At 28.7% G+C, this 21,462-nt stretch overlaps 1 protein-coding gene and 1 long non-coding RNA gene across 5 annotated transcripts; one reads left to right on the top strand and one right to left on the bottom strand.

Moving 5' to 3' along the window:
• Positions 1-92: 92 nt before the first annotated feature.
• On the bottom strand, positions 93-20,996 carry LOC122530075 (serine protease gd-like). Of its 3 annotated transcripts, none has more exons than XM_043656726.1 (7): positions 20,827-20,996; positions 20,658-20,741; positions 6,996-7,208; positions 5,454-5,619; positions 4,696-5,070; positions 2,734-3,095; positions 93-761 (listed from the first exon to the last, which is right to left on the bottom strand). In XM_043656726.1, exons 1-7 carry the CDS (start codon positions 20,959-20,961, stop codon positions 489-491), a joined length of 1,608 nt encoding a protein of 535 aa, XP_043512661.1. In that variant the 5' UTR covers positions 20,962-20,996; the 3' UTR covers positions 93-488. The 3 variants fall into 3 exon arrangements, with proteins under 3 accessions (XP_043512661.1, XP_043512663.1, XP_043512662.1); XM_043656728.1 differs by lacking the exons at positions 20,658-20,741; positions 20,827-20,996 and adding exons at positions 8,460-8,737; positions 8,835-9,009; XM_043656727.1 differs by lacking the exons at positions 20,658-20,741; positions 20,827-20,996 and adding an exon at positions 8,763-9,008.
• Positions 5,554-11,574, top strand: LOC122530084. Of its 2 annotated transcripts, none has more exons than XR_006306908.1 (4): positions 5,554-5,630; positions 5,821-5,951; positions 10,562-10,931; positions 11,106-11,574. It is a non-coding gene; the product is annotated as an uncharacterized LOC122530084 (long non-coding RNA). The 2 variants fall into 2 exon arrangements; XR_006306909.1 differs by having other exon boundaries at positions 5,599-5,630; positions 5,786-5,951.
• Positions 20,997-21,462: the final 466 nt, after the last annotated feature.

The following is a 21,462-nucleotide window of genomic DNA, read 5'->3' as shown; positions in this document are numbered from 1 at the left end:
GCGTAAGAAAAATACAATCGATTTGCGTATTTATCTTACAAATTGCAAGAGCGAAAAATATGTCAATAATAAATATTATGCGCGATAAGATATAAAACAGTTAAATTACGCTGTATTATCTATTCTTACAGGTAACTCGTCTATTTTTGTACATTTGTATACAATGTCATAAATACTGATACGACCGGTAGTACACGAGTAATAAAACATGGTACAAATATAAGAAGTACAAAAATATTACGTTTAAATTTCACTATTTACAAATCACATTATTTAAATAATTCATCAGTACGAATAAACCAAGATCTATAATCCATAACACAAGTCTAAAAAAATCCAAATAGAAAGAAAAGCAATCTATTAATTCGCTATTGATTTGGTAATCCACAAATTGAAAGTAAAGTATTTAATGTTCAATATAGTAAAATAATAATTTATATGTAAAAATTAATCGACCAACTAACTTATGGTTACAGATCACCAGTAATTTAAACAGAAATCTGTCTCTCTATCCAGTCTAAATGTTGCGCAATGTCCACATAAACGACGAATTGCGTTAAATCACAAGACAGAGTATTACTATCTAAAAGAGATCTCGAAACAACTCCTCGCAGATAATAACGATCCGTTTCGTTATTGTAGATCACGAAACCGCTTCCGCTGTCGCCGTTACAAGGGCCACTTCCGTTTCTTTCACCAGCGCAGAACGTCCGATTTGAAGTGAATGCAACAAAATTTCTGTTGCTCCAAAGACAAACTTCCTGTAATTTATTCATTGAATCGTTATTTACCTACAACTTGCAACTCTTTGAATTTATATACGAACATTAATGATTGTGAACAGAGGAAAGATATGATAATTTATTATTGTATCTATAGAATTTAAAATATTATATCTATGGAATCTGAATAAAAATGAATTTTATGATACAAGAGAAAGAAAAGGTACGTATGTATAAAAATATATTAAGTAAATAAAGTGTGAGTAAAATGATGTTTCAAAACATAAAGAAAGCAAATAAATTTTTATATTTCTGATTATGAAAGACAAGATTATTAAATAATTATGGATGCAATGTCAAACTATTGTTTGAAATTGCATTTTTATTTTTAATCTTACTGCATTAGATATATTAATCTTTTTATAATCTAACAAATTTAATGATATTTGATATTTGCACATAACTTCTTTTTCTTTCATACTTTTCTATAATATACACTATCAGCCAAAAGTTGGATATAGGTCTATATATAAAATATATTTGTAAATTTTGATATATATGTAAAGTTGTACGTTACAAGGGTATATATATATATACTATCCAATATACTATACTACTGGATAAAATCGTGTGTGTGTGTGTATATATATATAATATACTATCCAATAGTATTTTATCTCTCAACTAGTATTATTAAATCCCATTAGAAACATAATACAAAAATAAATTACGAAATTTTGAAACTTTTAATTTTATATAATTTTATCTAATTAATTTTATATAATTAATCTCTATCCATAATATGAAATAAATAAAATCAAATACCCTAATCTGATGTGGTCCGACATGAATTATTTTCCAATACATAATATTAACTCAACAATACTATTTGAGGATTAATGCATTGTATATCAGAAAATAAAGTGGAGTTTGAAGCCTCCACGGTCAGTCATTAATTTTTTGTATCACATTATGTATGCGAATAGGCAAGTGAAGATAGTTTTCTTCTCAACGTTATAATTATAAATTGTCATAACATGTAAAAACACTGAAAGATTTTCTAGCATATGTTTGAAGATTGAGGCTTTTCTTTTACTCCCTAAAATTTCGAGAAATTGTATTATTTTCATCGTTATATTTATTTTCATTTCACCTGATATATAAAATTCAATAAATTGGCGAGCAAGTTTTAGGGGATTATAAAGTGGTTTCAATCTTCAATACATGCTGAGTTGTCATGAAAAAAATTTTATGTTTATGTAAACTATTTATTGTCTATGTTCTTGTATTCATACTGCCCTTGCCTGTCATATCTGTCTGTTGTATTTTACAAAATTAAAATTGAAATATTTCCTAAACTAACAATTTTTATACATGCAAAGGTTAATACTTTTTTATAGAAAATGTCGAGCTAATTAATGCAAAGAAAAGTATATAATTCCATTTAAAAAAAACATTCGCATTTTCTAGGTGAAAACTTATAAAAAAAAAAAAATAAACCTGCAGGAAAGTAGCCTCTCATACCGATCAACTTTCTTTATTTTTCTGTACGTCTTGACATTCTTGAGATATAACTCCGTCCTAATTGCGGGAATCACCCTGCATAATATAATTATAAATATTATAGTATGACTATAGTAGTATAACTAAAATCTCTCCATGGTTTATGTTTCATTTGGCGAAATGACAATTCGAATGCATCAATCATTAATTGAAACTTTAATGTTTGACGAAGAAGCCAGACGAATAACGTAAAGGGTTTTTTCGTTATATGATATAGTGTATCATAATATTTAATTAATAACTTAATATAAATTAAGTTAATAATTAAATATTTCAAGAAATACAAAACTTCATTAACTAACATATTATTAAGTTTATATTATATATATTAATATATATATTAATAATATATATAATAATAATAGATATTAAGTTTTATTCGTTATATCTATGATTATTCACAAGTAATCAATCTTGTATGAAAATTTCGCTTGAAAATCGGACTTACTTGGGCCACGATCGGAGAATTGGTCTGCCGAGGCTCTTGAACGTATCGATTTCCTTCTTCATCTCGTCCCCAGCCTACTACATGGCCAACTTTACCTACAACGTTCGAAAGAAGCGAAGATCCAGACCAAAGACAAATTGGCTTGATCGTCGAAGTGTATTCTACGCTCTCTCGCAATACTAATACGGCTAGATCTGAATCAGCATTGCCGCTCCCGTCATAATCTGGATGAAGCTTGTAGTCGATTACTTCTCGATTCACTGAACCCTTTTCTCTCCAGTTCCGAAGTCGATAACGTCCCAGGGATACCAAAAACGTCCCAGGAGGAAGATTTACATTATTTAATGTAAAACAATGCGCAGCTGAAAGAAAAATTGTGTCTATAATATCGCAATGTTCGGCAATGAAGTTTCGTTGGTTACTGAGGAAAATCTGTGTGCAATGTAGACTGTGCAAAAAAAGAAAGAAAAAGAAATGAGAAGAAATTAATTTAGTCACTGGTGTGAGAAGTAAAATTTTTTAGTATTTTTTTGAAGTAATCGCTTTATCTTTGCAATGCAATTTATACATTTTCTTCATCGTTTATAATAAATTCTTTATTTTAATACCCTCATTAATATATTTTTCATCTTTCTTAAAAATTAAACGGAAGAAATTAAGAGCTTATTGAACAAAGTAAAGTCTAAAATAAAGGCGGGATGTATAAAAATTATATGTCAGTTCTACACCTTCGAAACGAGAAGAGTTGTTGCAAAATTAACCTTGACCTTAAATTTCAAGATCAAATTTTTTTATGTTCGCATCGTATTCTACTTTTTGCGAGGACTAAACTTGTCAAAAGGAACTGTCACAATTGAATCGTTCTCTTGGAAAACTTTCTTAAAATTTCATTAACTATAATCTTTATTAATAATATATTACATTTCATAATTAAATGTAAAATAAATAGTGTGTTATTAACGATGAAACAGAAACTAAAATATCTGATATGAAATGTTTTAAATAGTATAGAGCATTTAATAATATTGCGATTTAGGGTTATTCGAAAATTGATTGCTGTATGAGAAAATGTATCAAACGAAAGTTGAATAACATCGAAGAGGACAGGATTTGATGTAATTTATTTTTGTGCAAGTGAATGCGTGAAGGACAAAGATCATCTATGTTTTTTTTAAGTGAAATTGGTCGATAGAATCGATTCGTTATGTGACATATAATTTTTATATACCCTATCAATAATATACAAATCAAATTATATACAGATTTTGAAGTTAAATATTTCAAAAAATTGTTTTTTTGCCAAAAATAAGTTGTCACAAAAATTTTTATGAAAATAATCAGTAACTGAAACTCGATGATATTAATATTCATAATGTAAAGAAAATTTTTCAAAAATATGATTAAAAAATTAAACATTTTGGTTGCAAACAACAACCACAAATAAGTGAAAATGTTCCTCATCGTCGATAATCATTGTCGATAAAAATTCTATTTCAGTCGCTTATAATAGTTATCGATAAAAAGAATTTATTTCGATTGCTTATACAAGTTATTGATGACGAAAACTCCATTTCAATTATTTAAAAAAGTGTAAAGTATTATGCATTCAACCAACATAATCCTCCGCAACCACATTAAAATATTTTCAAAACCTAAAGTTATTACTTTCTGATGTAAATTAACGAAGAAAGAGAATCGAAATAAATTTCTCTCCTCGATAATTATTCTAAGCAACTGAAAGAATGTTTCCCTTATCGAGAATTGTTATAAGTAATCGAAATGAATTTCTCTCTCGTCGATAATAATTATTATTCGCAGCGAAGAAATTGTTTTTAAAATCTGTAATCGTTATTTGCAACCAAAAACATTTTAGATTAAAAAAAAAAAATTGTTATCCTATGAATTTCCATTCTGATTATCTTTTTTTTGTCTTTGCTTTTAGTTGCATAAAAATTCACAAACCTGTGATGACATGGTTATTCGAGATTAACGACCCTGCGCATTGGAACTCAAACTCGAGTTTGACGAGAAAAATTGCTGCCAGCCAGGGCCACTGGCCGCGATACGTGATTTCGCCATTAGCTATGAGAGGATTTATCTTGTTACTGCTTCGACCACACGTCAAATCACTTTGTCGATTGTTGTTTGCTGGCGCAGGTCTAACATTTGACACATTTAATTCTGTTTCCAAGGGTGAATAAATAAATGGAAATTCAGGTCGACCAATTATCGATGAAGTTGGATTTGTGTCTGTAGCTGGTTGTGTTCCCACACTGAGAGCATGAGGTGGGAACAACGTGTGGTTCAACATGATGGCGGTGACAATTGGTCCAGTTGCTGTAATTGTTACAAATAATTAATCAGTTATTTGTTAAACTTTTTCAGTTCATTTTAATTAAATCAAATTATTCGAACTCTGTCAATTATCTGAGAAACTATGCTTCATTTGAAAAAGGAAACTTGGTATTTATAAATCAAAATTAATTTAATTATTACAGTATAAAGATACACGCCAATTATCACGAAATGATAATTTGATCAGCTGTTAGATTCATTTAGTGCCGATGAATGCAAATAATTTAAAATGATTAAATCTTTCAGACTTTAGACTAACAATTAAAAAAAAGAAAACTAACAATATCTCGTGGCATCATTTACATAATATTATTCTTGAAGAAAATGAAAAGTATCATGCTTTATCTTTGAAAAAATGTACATACCACGTGGACCAGAGCAGATGAGTTGATCATTGAACCACAACCCGGTTAAGGATGGTATCGGACGGGGAAGAGGAAAATGGACTTTATATGTCAACGGCCTGCCCCGATTAACCGCCTTGATCGATTGCTCTTTCGACCGTGCTAACTCTAATCGACCAACATATTTCTAAAACACATGTAATGCTTTTGTAGTGTCTATTTTTTTTTCAATATACCTATAAAATGGTGCAAAAACTTTAATTTTAATAGAAAAAAATATTTTGTTTAAAACGACAAGTGTTAATTAAGTGATATTAAGTGTTATAATATTCGTGTAATTTTTTTAAATCTAGGAAAATTCAATGAGTTAATATTAAATGTTCGATAGATTTGTAAATAAAACTCCGAATAATGCAAATGAGGAAGTATATGATAATAATGATTCAATGTTCATTAACATTGCTGTACAACCAGGATACCTCGAACTTCAAATTTAACATAATATAATCTTACAATTATGTACGTATATTTTATTTTTACTTTAAAAGTAAATTTCAAAGTAACGAATATTTTATTCGGCAGAAAAGCTATTCACTCTTAACTATTCATTATCGCAATACGCCATATATATTTGTTGAAGCAGATTTAAGTGAATTTTTAACTACAAATGTTTTCTGCAACGGAAATTAATTTTTGAAACCAGTTCCAAATTAAACACTTCTTCATTTTCGGCGTATATTACGTCGTTCGTACGATAAATTACTTCAGTAATTTATATTCAAAAATTACTTCAGTAATTTATATTCAAAAATTACTTCAGTAACTTATATTCAAAAATTTAAAGTAACAATGGTTGAAATTCTTAGTTCTCGAAAAATATTTTCTCTGAATCTGTACTTATTATACAATTTATAAGGATAAAATGAAATTAAGACAATATATAATTTGATCAAAAAAAAGAAAAACATGCAGACTGGTAAAAGAAACAGCAGACAAATTTTATCAGTATGTTCTATAGTAATAATAAAAAACATTATATTAGTGTAAGAATAGATTTACATAATTATATAATCAACATAACTATTAACTCTCCATTTAAAAATATGAACGATTAAAAATTGAATTTATCGATTTATAAAGCATATTTCGGTTTCCCTTTTATCTTTAAATTCACATTAATAAAGCCCACAAATACAAAAATTCAGTGGTATGAAAAGTTGATGACAATCGTATTATTTTTTTTGCTTTTTGTATTTTTATTATGTTTTGGTAAACGATTGGTAAGTAATTTATATTAAATAAATTGAATAAAATAATAAAATAATAAATTAATTGATTAAAAATAATATATATATTAATTAAATGAATAATAATTAATTAACTGATTAATTTATATAATATGCACATATAATAAATAACATTCTTTGCTTGATACTATACTCATAAAATACTGAAAAAGTATAAAGTTTATCTGTTAAACTCTAGAATACCTATGTATATTAAGTCTCGATTATTTAACGAAATCAAACAATATTTGCAAACATGAGTAAAAGATCCATTTACCGAAGGTAATGCGACAGCAACGCTTAAACTGACACTTAATCGCAAGTTAACTCCTTTTGGCGGTGATGGTATTTCAATGTAACCGATAAGTTTATTTGAAGCCTCATCCTTAACATATTGAAAATAGTTAGGACACGGTGATTGGCCAGCTATCAATTGAAAAAGATGTAGCAACAAAACAGCCTTGATGATGACTCTGATCATCCTGAAACTCTGCAACATGTCATAAATATATTATTAAATTAATAGATTACTAAAATTTATTTTTGTAATTAAAGTTCCATATCTTATTTGAGTTAATGATAGTGACATAAAAACTATTAATGAACTAATAATTGTCTAATGGAATTAATATTGTGTATTATGATAGTAAAATAAATATTAATATTAATATTTGTTTAACATGATTAAAATATATCTCTCTGTGTTTGTTAAAATTCAGTCTACAGATTTAAACTTTTGTAAGCATATATTATCGTATTATTGTATAATACTATCTATAGGAAAGATGAATCGTTCATCTCTTTATCTAACGTTTTCACTATTTTAGGCTTTCAAAAAATGTGAAAAAATTTTGAATTGCTTAATGAGATCGGTTATGCTTATACGATAAAAACTAGTTTTTAAGTCAAGTCTTTGAAATAAAAATTTCAGAATGAAAATATTTGTTTCGAAAAAAGAATTAACAAGTGAAATTATCCTTAAACGATCCAGATTATACAAAAAAATATATCCAAATTATACAAAGAAATATATCCAAATAATGCGAAGAGTTAAGCATAAGAAATTGACAAAAATAAAGGAAGCAATTTAAGAGATTTTCAATAATAGAAATAATGGAACAATAAACAAGAAAAAAATAGACAATAAAATTAAAGAAAAAAGCCCAGAAGAAAATTAGGTTGAACAAGAAGAGAACGTCTTCGTGCCATCTTTTGTTTTATTAACACTGTGCTCGATGCGTTTCCTCCAACTTGGGAAAGATTCGAGGAAATTGAAACTATTGAAGCAATAAAAATTCGGCAATATATTTACATACATCAGCAAACGATAAGCTTTATCAAAGATCAAAAGTCGCAGTTTGATGCGTCGTTATCGTAATCAGAGGAAAACCGGTTCGAATCGTCATTTTACCCGCGGAACTAATCACAATTGATTTTCCTCTACGCTATAATCATGAGTTTATCAACTTTTCAAATCTTTCGAAACTAAATTTATTTGTCTTCCTTAAACATTAAACCACTACATAGAATGTTAAGAAAGAGACAATGAGAAAAGTGTATGTAAAAAAATATTGTTTGAAGCTAGAAATACACTGATCACTGAATCGAATGATATTTCTCTTTATTTCGTTACTCTCTTACAGGGAAATATGAAATGTGAGTGACGATAAATAAAAAGAAAGATTCATCAATTAATCCATTATTCTACACAGTTATCAGATATATTTTTATGAAAATAAACCTCAAACGAGATTCTTCAATTATCAAAATTATATTTTATAGATGTAGTTCGTGTTTTTCAAACATCCCGTAGATTTCACCAATCTTCCCATCTATCGTCGATTATTTATACATTTCTTGAATTCTGCTTGAATTAGCAGCACCAAGTAACAGTAACTTCGCCATCAACAAATTTAAATTGCCAAAAGAATTCCAAGCACGAAATTTGACTTGACTTCAAGCACATCAAACTATTGTTATATTAATTCTACCAATTTCACAAGTCACACTTCTTCAACGCTGAAAAAAAAAGAACAGGAAACACCTTAGATTATTTCAACAATATCGCATCGTTCATCAATCGATCCAGAAGGAACTCGCGAGCTGTTATATGCACCTCATCTCACAAAATGTTATGTCACACAGTCGTTTATAAGATTCCTTGTATCCACAAACGATAATTGTTGACAGAGCGAGATTGATTACAATCTGACTCCAACTTGTCAATAAACTACTTGAGTATGATCTTCACCAACTGATAGTTCACGTGTATCTACCTAAGTACTGTCAGTCCAACGTTTCCTGTGGATTCTTGCGAGTGATAGTGGGGCATCCCCGGTGAATACCATCTCTTGACCGCTTCATTTGTATGGAGAAACCACTATCCTGCGCGAAGATGACGAGGCAGAAAGGAAAAAAATGATTTGGCATGATGGTCCACTCCCCATTCCTGAGTCACATGGAAGTTAACGATCAAACACGGAAGTTGCATCGAAACGATGCATTTCACACGATATTTTAATGCTAAAACAAGATACACTGGAGATTCATAAAAATAGAATTTATTCGTGAACATGTTTTGAATACGTTCACCTACAAGAAAGCTTATATAGTATGATTAAGTTAAAGCTTTCTTGAAATCATTTGTCTGAAACAGTTTTTCACAGAGTGAATTTAACAGCGAGTTATTCACCCTGTATATTAAATCATTTCTATTATGTACGACTTAAATTTTTAATTTGTACTTTTCTAATTTCGTAACTACAAATAATTTAAAAGTACACTTAGTAATTCTTTTTGCAAAAGTTTCCTATTTTTGTACAAGTGAGAATAAAAAAATATTTTATATGGAATATCTCTAAAATAAGTGGAAAAGAAAGAGTGACACGTGTATTAGAATTTGAGTAATTTCGAATTGGGTTGAACTGGATCTGCAAGAGAAAATTTTCCCCTCTTAACGATTTATTTGCTCGGTTTCCTCAATTCAATAACGAATTTTAAATGAAGAAAATGTTACTTTTTTTTTTTATTCAACTTACTTTTGCATCACTTCTTGATTGCACCATAATCTGAGTCGTTTGGGTAATTGAGAGTATCAAGAACGATAAGTGATATAGTAAAGATGAAAGTTGATTAGCATGAAATCTGCTCTACTCTCTACTTTCTTGCAGCTTTACTTTTTTTATAAACACGATGCACTTAGAAAATGCACATGCAAATTTTTTTTACTTTTTTTTTAGAATCATATATTTCTTTATACATTGATCGTAAATACAGCTCTACATTCTTTATAATGTATTAACTTATGTGTGTCGAAAAATTATTAACTTAGGAATTTCAAATTTATAAAGTTTCTTCCTCATCTTTACGAACTTAAAATTAAAATATCTCCTAAATTAATAATTTTTTGATATACATAGATTAATACATTTTTATAAAGAATATCGATCAATCTATAAAAAAATTTATAATTCCACTTTTTAAAAATGTTATACCTGCATTTTCTAAATGCATTATTGTGTTTATAAAAAAAAATAAGTCTACAGAAAGTCCTCAATCAATTCTTTTCTATACAACTTTTTTGTATTTCTTGAGGTAACGTATAATCAGACCCCAATTGCGAGAATCATTGAACAAAGCGCATAGCAGCAGATTCTGCATTAGAAAAATTAATTGTATTAGCATATTTCTTCTGTAAATACAATTCAATTAATGCATAAACATGAATTTTTTGAAATTTTGGCATTTTTCCTTACAGCCACAGATACAAAATATTACAACTATCTACAGTACATAAACTTCTGCAATGAAAGTTTTTGTAAAATTAATTCTTTTTTGCTTCAGACCATGAATTCTAAAATGACTTAAGGTCCCGGAAGCGTTAGCTACCTACTAGGAATACAATTTGAAATCGTTCAAAGAAAAATTTATTGCCATGCAGAAATATACCTTTGAAATCTAGTATTTACCGGGAGTTAGGATAGACGCACTTAGCCAAAAAACTATATGCCGACCGTCCTTATAGTAGCCATTACAAAGGCTGCTGGATTATCGTGACATACCTTCAAGATGAGCAATTGTTGCAAATCCGAAATATTCTCTGCCGATCCACGACAAAATAGGAAAAATAATAAATCATACCAAGACAAGAGAGAAGCTTGGATAATTCCCAATACATTCTGCAAATACATTCACGACAACGTCGGACATTTAGGTATGGAGAAAATTATTAGATTTAAGAATTAATGGTTTGCCGATATGCATCGCTTCTTGAATAAATAGATAGTAAAAAATCTGTTTGAGTTGCATACATTGTGCAGAAAAGAAGCAATGCAAGCTTGATATAAAACAGGTAAAGAAAAAAATTAATGTCTGCTTGTTATAGCAGATGATAAATACTTTCGTGCGAAATTCACGATTGTAAAATGTCCAATGAAGGATCATGTCCACTGAAGATTTTAAGCGATCAAGGAATATATATTTTACATCTCGAAAATCTTCAACATCTACAATATCAAGCACGTACTCGATAAAATGGACAATGAAACAAGTGCAGTAGGCTCATAAGATTAGGGTACGCAGGTAAAGAAGCTGCAAAGCGTCATAAACATTATGACAGAAGGTATCAATAGATGAGAAGACTACTAATTGGGTACGATACAAAGACCGAAGATGGTCGAAGGGAACCATTTACAACTAATATTGTACAAGGCTAAGAAAGGATATTGGCAAACACAACTCTGAAGATTAATGTGTTTAGAAGGAGCGGCACAACTGCGAGAAGAGATATACAGGGTGTTTCGTAACTTGTGGGACCCACTTTCGGAGCTAATTGTACACCTAAAAATAATGAAAAAAGTCATATAAATATATGTCCTATCTGTCTTCGTTTATGAGATATAATGAATTTTATAAACCGAGCGAACTCTAAGTAAGCTAGTTTTACCAGGGATGGTACATTCAATTTTCATAATAATCATAATTGGGATGAAGAAAACCTACATGTTATTGTGCATTCAAGACATCAACACCAGTTTAGTTTAAACGTATGGGCAGGAATAATTGATAAATTTTTAATTGGATCTTTTTCTCTTGATGGGAAACTAACAGCACGCGTTTACACGAAATATTAGAAGAAGTTCCAGTCGATATTTGACTTCGTATGCGGTTTATGCATGATGGAGCTCCGCCGCATTTTAGCCGAGTGGCTAGGCAATTTTTAAATCAACACTTTGCAAATAAATGGATTGGTCGTGGAGGTCCTGTCCGTTCTCCGGATTTAAATCCATTAGATTTTCATTTGTCGGGACATTTAAAATCTATTGTACACGCAACATCGATTGAACATGCTGAAATACTACGAAATAGAATAGAGCAAAACTTCCGACAAATTCGAGAAACACCAGGAATGATAGAGAGAGTAACCAGATGAGTGACAAGACGAGTGCAGGCTTGTCTTCAAATGCAAGGTGGTCATTTCGAGCATGTTTTGTAAAAGTAATTGAAACAGAAAATTCATTATATCTCATAAACGAAAACAGATAGAACATATATTTATATATGACTTTTTTTCATTATTTTTAGGCGTACAATCAGCTCTTGAAGTGGGTCACACAAGTTATGAACATACTGTACACGCGACGAGCAAGTTGAAGTTGGTGCAAATAATAATCAGTGACTTTTGCAATAAAGTCTCTTTACAATTTCGAAAATTTATTACAAAGGCAATTGATGAGACTCTTCATCAGATTTTGTTCTATATACTCAGTAATTATCTCAAGGTTTTTATCACATTGCATTTCAGGTACCCTGTTGATGAATAAGATACTGTTAAATGAACTCCTTACAAAATGGCTACTCCTCAAGAGAAGGCACAGTCTGTATCGTGGTTCATTGAAACTAAATTGGATCTGCAAACTCAGCGAAACTTCAGAACTAAGTATGGAAGAGATCCACCGTCACGTCCATCAATTCGTGCATGACACAAGAAATTTATGGAGACAGGGACAGTGTTCGATAAAGGGAGGAGTAGACGACCAAGAATATCTGAGAAAAACATCGATCGTGAAATCGAGTATAATGATGCTCATATGAAGGTAAAGAAATATATAACTTAAATATATACGTCTCATTTTTTAATAATTTCCACTTATCTGTCTTTTCATTTGCCTTTGTAATAAATTTTTGAAATTTTAAAGAGACTTTATGGACATCCTGTATTGTATTGTCGAATGACTATTATGGCATAGAAGATGTGCGAGAAAGTATGAAACAATTATGATAATAGTAACAGTCGTTGTAGTCGATAAGACCAAGCTATAGATTACAATTTCGGAACTTGATTCGATATGTGTAATGTCAGAATTCTCTTCCTTATATCTTTTTAATATCAATACCTTGGTCAAATAATTTTCCTACTAATGCTTTCTTACATCTCTTACACTTCAGATGTAAAAACTAATATCTGCAGTAATAATTATATTCGACACCAATTGTGAGGATTTGACGATCAATTAACTCCTGTTGTGACACGTCATTCAACATATGTTTCTTTCTTGACTAGATTGTGCTATTATAAGTGTCAATGGGTTTTCCCAACAATTGTAACAATTATAGACAAATGTTCTTTAGATCTATTCTTATTTGAATTCCTCGAAACTGCTGCACTCGCGAATACATTCACGCGTACACGAGCCGCTTTCAACACCGGATCTCGTGTTTGCGTTCGAAAATTCCTTTATTCTCAATTTTAGCTTTACTCTTCAGCTTCACATTGCGCCCAATTTGCTTTATTATTATTATAGTTAAATATGTGTTCATGTATTTATTCTTCTCAGAAAGAAAATAACTGATTGAATTAAATCGAACTGAAATTTGAAGTCGAATCTTCCGTTTTGTAATAGTAAAATTTAATCCGAATGTTTAAAGCTAAATACACATTTGTTACTTAATCTCGTTACAAGCACTCGTTACTTTATTTGGTGGTAACGACGTATGGGACTTATTTACTATTTATTTATTTATTGTAGTTACTATCACTCATACTTGTATTTCTCCATCGCTACTTCATTCCAATTGTCTTCAAGAAACTGAGTTTCTTGTGTGTAGATAAGTTGTTTGAGCGTAGTTCGAGCTTCCAACGAGCCCAGGAATAAAAGTCTTTATCCACACTGTTGTTGGCGAACAGTTCATGAGTATGGACATTTCAGCGAACTGCAATCGACACTAAATGTCTTTAAACTTTGAATGTAGAAGTTTTAAAAGTGGTTACATTTATGTTATTCTCTAAAAATTAGAGAAAATAAATCAGGAAAATAATAATGAAGACGACATTCGAAAGGAAATATTTATATTTATTTTAGAAATATTATTCATTTACATTTACTTTACAAATATTTATATCTATTTTAGAAATATTATTTATTTACATTTATTTTAGAAATATTATTTATTTACATTTATTTTAGAAATATTATTTATTTACATTTACTTTAGAAATATTTATATTTATTTTAGAAATATTATTTATTTACATTTATTTTAGAAATATTTATATTTATTTTAGCAATATTATTTATTTACATTTATTTTAAAAATATTTACATTTATTTTAGAAATATTATTTATTTACATTTATTTTAGAAATATTTATATTTACTTTCAGTGCGACATAATTTCAGTTAACAGACAATATAAAAATTCCATTTTATTCATTTTCCAAATGAATTCCGGTTTTTAATTAATATAATCAGATCTATAAAGTATGGAGAGAAAGATAAATTTTAGATTTTAACTATAACCGTATAACAACAATTGTCACTCTTAGTTTCTTGTCAAATTTCCGTTCAGTAGCCTTCAATTTTTATTTAAAAGTTTTAAACGATCGATCCCGTGTCTTTAGATTTACAATCGCAATTATGGTTTATTGAGTTTAATACGTAGGAAGGAAAAATATATATTTTCATTTGCAAAATTAAGGTAAATCCATATGAAAATATAGTAAACAATTTTTATTCAATTTAAAATTTTACAATTATGCAACTTAACATATATTAATAATTATTTTAATTTCCCAAAAATACAACTGTGCAAAAACGTTAATCAAACGTGAAGTTACAAAAAAAAAAAAAAAATGAAACTAATAACTTCTTAGATTGCTGTATACATATTAAATTTTTCAGTAAAATAAAATTATCTTTTAAAAAAAGAAAAAAATCATTCCAGCGATGAAGATAGTAGAACGAGCAGGTAATGATTGTGGCGCTGGATTTGAGTTTCGTTCAACAAATGAAAATGATATAATAAGATAGTAAATTGGATAGTAAAATAAACTAAGAGTTTTGTTAATTATTAGGATAAAAATAGTTAATCGTTGGAATCTTTATTAGCATTAAGAAATATATCCATAATTATAGTTTGAATCATACTCTGGGTAGTTTTAGAAAATGTCCTTAATTTAGAAGCCTCTAATTGTAAGTTGCCAAAATGTTATGCATCATCGATTGGTGAATTCGACGAAGCAGTATCCAATTGATGGTTTTCTTCTTGTCGTTTTCTTTTTGAAGATTTTTGTGAATTTTGAAATACTTCTATTTGTTTCCTTTTCCCTATTAATTTACATATAGTTTCCAGTGTTTCAAGTATAAATTGCAAATTCTTGTAGACAAACCAATTACTCTGATATATCTCATCCAATTCTGTGTAGAAGAAAAAGTTGGTGTTAATAGTTAAGGTAATTTTAAAAACAATTACTGAGATATTACATTTTATATATTTTATAATATTATGAGATTATTTACATGTTTAAAGTTTACATTTGCACGACAATATATTATTAATTATAAATTAATTATAATTTAATTTTGTAATTGAAATATTATTTACAATAGGAGTATCTTAGATATATGATATCGCGACGAAAATGACCCGAAAAATCATGTAGGAGAATATTAAATATTATTTTATTAATTAAAGAAACAATGCAATTCAAAGTAATACGCTTCTCATTTTATCAATATAACGTATTTGTTCACAATGATGAGTCAAGACAATTCATAGTAAGTATTTATAAAATAGAACACAACATTACATGAATCAGGAGAAGCAAAATAATTCCAGCCAAACTATAAACAATCAATGACTAAAATTTTTATAATTAATCAAAGATTATTTTTGCAAAATTTTTACAACGAAAATCATATTTTTTGAATTGTGTCACTTTTCTTTTGCAAAAATTGCGGTAGTGAAGATCTATTGTAATGCAAACCAAACTAGTGAAAATAGATTAGTATAATCTAAGTAATTTCTTTAAATTTGTTTACTCACCTTTACCTGAGTTTGATTTTCATGTTTTTCTCTTTTAAACGACGACAATCAAACCGTTCCATCTTTTTTTTACATTCGTCAACAGGTCTTGCTACTTTCTTCCCAAGCATCGAATTTCTTAACTTTGTTAAAGTGTAAATTGTGCTTGGGATCCAAAATTAATTAACCTAATCTATCAACACTATCTCAGCTTCGTTATATATCGCTGTATAATTATAAAAACTGATTCAAAACACGAAAATTGAAAGCACGCGTGCCTATTCCACTGGTGAGCACAGATCATACTGAAGGATGTTAATAAAGGATCAATAACGAGTTTCAGTATGTAAATTTGTTCAGGAAGTAGATATATAACAAACATACGATAAACCTGTGTAATAATAATACAACCAAGTAGTTCTACGTAAGACCGCAAAATAAGTCGAATTCGATTCATTCAAGCTTCGTTTGAAAATATATGAAATATAATTTGAATTTAACTGATTCTAAACGTGACAGAAAACAATAATTAACAAGAAGTTATTTTAGGAAGTTGTGTAAAAAATGTAGACTAACAGTTTTTTGTAAAATGCTTTATTTTTGAGGAAATTTAACAATTTTTTTAATGAAACATACTCAAGATCTATTTCTTTCAAAATGAAGTTTTAAATGAAATTTTATCCTATATTTTACTTATTTTACACTTATTTTTTCACGCAGAATAACCACGTTAATTATTCTTTTCTGTGACGTCTACAATTAGCTAAATTCAAGTATACTTGATTTTCAAACTTGATTTGCTCAAGAACCAAACCTTAAATGAAAAATTGTAGTCTTTCTTTTCCATTTATTTTTTCACACGGAATCATCCCCTCCTTACTTGTATTACCGATGCTGCGATACCGTGATTCGTTATTTGACTCAACCGTTTCGACAAATATCAGTAAAGAAAGTATTTAACGCGCTACCCCGCGTTATCACAAGTTTATCAATAAAGAAATTTAGAAACATAGCCTCTGTTGGATTTCAACTAGAGCTGCCACTTATAAAAATCACAAATCTAAGAGCATTAAAACTTTTAAGCATTTTCTGTAAAAACTTAAAATAGATTCTCAATGTTACACGTTATCACGAGTGCGTAATGTTACAGTTCATTATTAAATGCAATGTACGCTTAGCATGATCAGCAAGGCAACATCGGAAAACCCAGATCACTGCGGAAACTACCGGACATCCCCCAAACGCTTTAAAACCTAGAACAAATCTGGAAAAACCCAGACGAAAGCCACGCAAATGCGTAAGTAAGTGCGTAACAATAACAAGTAACGGTGAAAGCATCTTTACTCGGTAATTCGTTATTATTCAGCTATTCTGCCAAAATGTCGAAACAATATCTAAGATACTTCTTGAAGTATCAAGTTTGGTTCTTACTTCAGCACAAATTATATAATAATCTCTGTACCTTGATTGCCAACCACGGCATTCAAGACAAATGGAACACAATGGAGTAATGGTGAAAAATTATGGCTGCAGATAATAATAAATATATTTAAAAACATGTCCTGCATTGAACCTTATTATCACTAAATGAAGTAACGAGTGCCAGTAAAAAAATTAAAATAATAAATGTGTAAGCAACCTGAGGTGCAAGTTCATACAAGGTACAATAATAAATGTGTGTATATACTTGAGGATAAGAACTGTAGGTGTCCCGTTATTGCATATCGTGATTTGTTAAAATGCGCTCAAATTTGTGTATTTTATTGCGTTATCGTTACTCATAGTAAGAAATATTATAATGGGAAATAAGCAATGTTATTATATATCATGTTATGTTATTATATATCATGATTCGAACTTACTTCGGCCGCAGCCATTCCGATATATATTGGGAAAATGGCCCTAGTATTTAACGCACTATCTCTCGAACGAGTTTGAATGTCTTTATATATATACCAATCAAGACTTGATTATCATTTGTTCAATTAGAATGCGATGAACTAACTTGGAGAGTTATGTGTATGGATATGGGTAAATAAATTTAGAAATGGATCGACCCTCGTTAGTGGGAATGGGTTCGAAGCTAATTTTTAAATTCTCGAAACTCGAATCCGAAATTTTGTAAAATTCCGGAATTTTCAGATCTCTCGATACTCTTGAAATTTGAAGTGCTGATTTTATAGGAAGAATTTCTTGCTTTAAGAACTAAAGTTATATATAAGAATTTTTATTGGTCACAAAAGTTAAACAAAGTACAAACAAAAACGTAACAACATACAAAAACATCTAATTTAGATTTTTGTTTACGACTATATTTTGTTTAGACTAACAATCGAACTATTTATAGATCTAATCTATTTTTTTTTTTTTTTTATCGACTAAATGTCTTTCAGAGTATATCATTGATAGTAACAAGATACTTCTTTTTTTTATAATCATTTTAGTTTTAAATATTTTACATTATCATTCCAAAATTGTGATCGATTGCATATATTCTTAAAAACAAATCGCGTTTGCAAAGCATCTCATATTCGAAATACACATGAATTAAACTTTTTTTTTTTTATTCACGTTGCAAATAACTCTATATTTATTGATTTTAAATTTTTCCTTATCTGAGTTTCGAGAGTTTAAAATCACGAAAAAAATATGAATGTTCATGTGAATTTTTCAAATTTGAAACTTATTTGGATTTTGAGATGTTTCAGTGTTTCGAGTAATCCATCCCTATTTGTTACTATTAAATACATAATTATCTAATAAGTAACACTAACAAATGTGGACGTACTTTTATGCAAAAAATTAATATTAGAATTTTTAATTCGCTTTTTGTTATTTGTCTATATTCAATCCATTTGAACTATATTTCATGTTGTATACTATTTTATTACACTTATTAAAAACTACTGACTCTAATTTTGCATCAACTACGTTGTAGCTATTACTTGTCAAAGATATATTTTACTGAAAAGAAAAAATAAGTTTTGATTCAATAGTAATTATTTCAATATTTTTCACGCTTTACAGTCTTTTAAATTTTATTATTTACAATATGTATAAAATTATTAAAAAATAATAAAATTTGATCATATATTTTCTCAAACTTTTTTTATATTTAATTTATTTTTACATACATATAATTGTTATGTACAATTATGATGATGTTAAAAATATAAAACATAGGATATACCGATTCGAAATTTAGTATAATTTTGTGAATAATATTGGAAACAAAGTAATCATATGTGCGCAATTAATGATTGCATAAAACCAATAAATAAAGTTTCCAAAATTATCTGTTGACGCATAATTACGTGTAGAAAATTACGTAGAGTATAATAGAGAAGCAAAGCTTATTGTCTAATTTATTTATATTCATCAATATCATTCTTTGAAATTATAGAATAATGAGTGATACATTTCTATCATATTTTCTATCTGTCACACAATTTACAAAATGAACTATATATTTAGCTAAATAATAATAGTCATTAACTATCGCACGAAACAAATATTAATTTAAAAAACAAATTCCTACGATTTGTATGATTTTTTGAGAATTATAAAATTTAAAGAAATTTTATAAAGTTGAAGATATGGGGTATATCATGATCATAACATGTGGTACCTACTTCAGAAGTGAACAGGGGTTACAATGAAAAATGTTCATGTATGAACATGTGTCCTATTTGACTTTATTTCAAAGTTATAGCCTTGATCTATATATAAACTTGTAGTATTAAAGAATTTCACAATCTTTTAAAAATTCCAAATATATGTCCTTACATATTACTAAATTTATATTAAATTATATTTCTCCAGCTAAATAACTTCATTTTCTAGATAAACAATTTTCTGATAACTTTTTATATAAATATTAAGAAAAAAATAATATAAAAATGAAAATTATTTTTTAAAAAGAATTTTAAAACTTTTCTATTAAGGCCAAGAATCACTACGTGAAACAATAGGCTAGGCGAAAGATTTCCTCCTAACATTTTAACACGTGTCTAACATTTTAATTATTTCTTTTGAAATTCTTTTCACGCGATGCTTAGTTTACAATAAAATAAGAATTGCGTTATCATGTAAGAAAGGATTGCAACATTTTAATTCTCGATAATATTTACCTTTCAGAATACAACTCACAAATCTTCAAAAATCTTAATACTATCGTACAAATTAGAAAAATTCCTTATGAATTATATTTAAAAAATACATCTTTTAGATAGAATTTTCGCAAAATTGAAAATTGCGAAGTTGAAACAATGTCTTACCTATTGATAATGATAACGTTTTCAAAGACGATAGTTTCTCTAGTACATAATTCATAACTCGCAATCACACATTTAAACACGAGTAAAAAAATAATATTTCTTCTTTTATAAATAAAAATGAAACATATCGACAATTAAAAAGAATATATTATAATCTTTCTTTCTAATTAATTCATTTATCATTTTTAATCCTGTCACATGTTATATTTAATATAATGTAGGAACTTTACCATATCAGTCGCGCGTATGTTTGTCGGGAAGTAACAAACCAACAAGCGTAAAACATAAATACCAAATGAAACTTCAACCTAACGACAATTCAAGCGCTAAGAATTAATAACTTATTCTATAATACTCACCCTGCCATGTTTGCCATTAATTCTCTTAAAATTACTCAAATAATCTCTGAACCGAATGGAATTTATGAGAGCTGCACGATGAATCTACAGAATCAAGTATAAGATAAATAAGTAACGCAGCAACCATCGAAAAATATTCTTTGTTCATAAATATGTTTGCAAGACTCACCCGTGGATTTGTACTATATTTGCGAATATACTTCAATAGTGCCTGCTTGCAGTAGCTTAAACGACTGTTGGAACACTTGACGAATTTCTGTTTTCCTTTCTTTCGTTCCTTTCTCTCAGTTTCTGGGAATAACATCGTCAAACTTGTGAAACAAATACTTGGATAGTATTATTATTCATCATTAATGAGTAATTTCGATCGATTTCTGACCGATCACGTCTAACCGAAATAGGAAAATTGATTTAAGGCTTCAATGACAATATTATGTTTGAATTTGTAATCGTAAACGAACAACTGACTAGGTCATATACAGGGTGTCCCAAATTAAATAATTTTGGGAACGTGTAAAGGGAACGACTAAACTAAAGGAAAATAGTCCTTTAGAGATTTGCTTGTTTTTACTTCATTTTAGAGAAAATCGTGTAAAAAGAAACGAAAGAATTTTCAGTTTCTCGTTTGTTCGATGTCGATCATTTAGGTAAAAGTAACAATGAGATACTAAATCGTATCAAATAATGTTTAGCTACAATTAAACTTTCATTAATCCCTCGCAGACAATTATTTACATTTCTCGCACCTTTACGAGCAGTCTGGCTTATTTCCGGCTAGTTTTTTTTCTGGTTTTGAAAATTCTGA

This window comes from Frieseomelitta varia, unplaced genomic scaffold, assembly GCF_011392965.1.
Source record: "Frieseomelitta varia isolate USP_RPSP 00005682 unplaced genomic scaffold, Fvar_1.2 scaffold_326, whole genome shotgun sequence".
In the NCBI taxonomy this organism is placed as follows: domain Eukaryota; kingdom Metazoa; phylum Arthropoda; class Insecta; order Hymenoptera; family Apidae; genus Frieseomelitta; species Frieseomelitta varia.
Note: the sequence above shows the minus strand (reverse complement) of the source record. Positions and strands in the feature narration are given on the sequence as shown.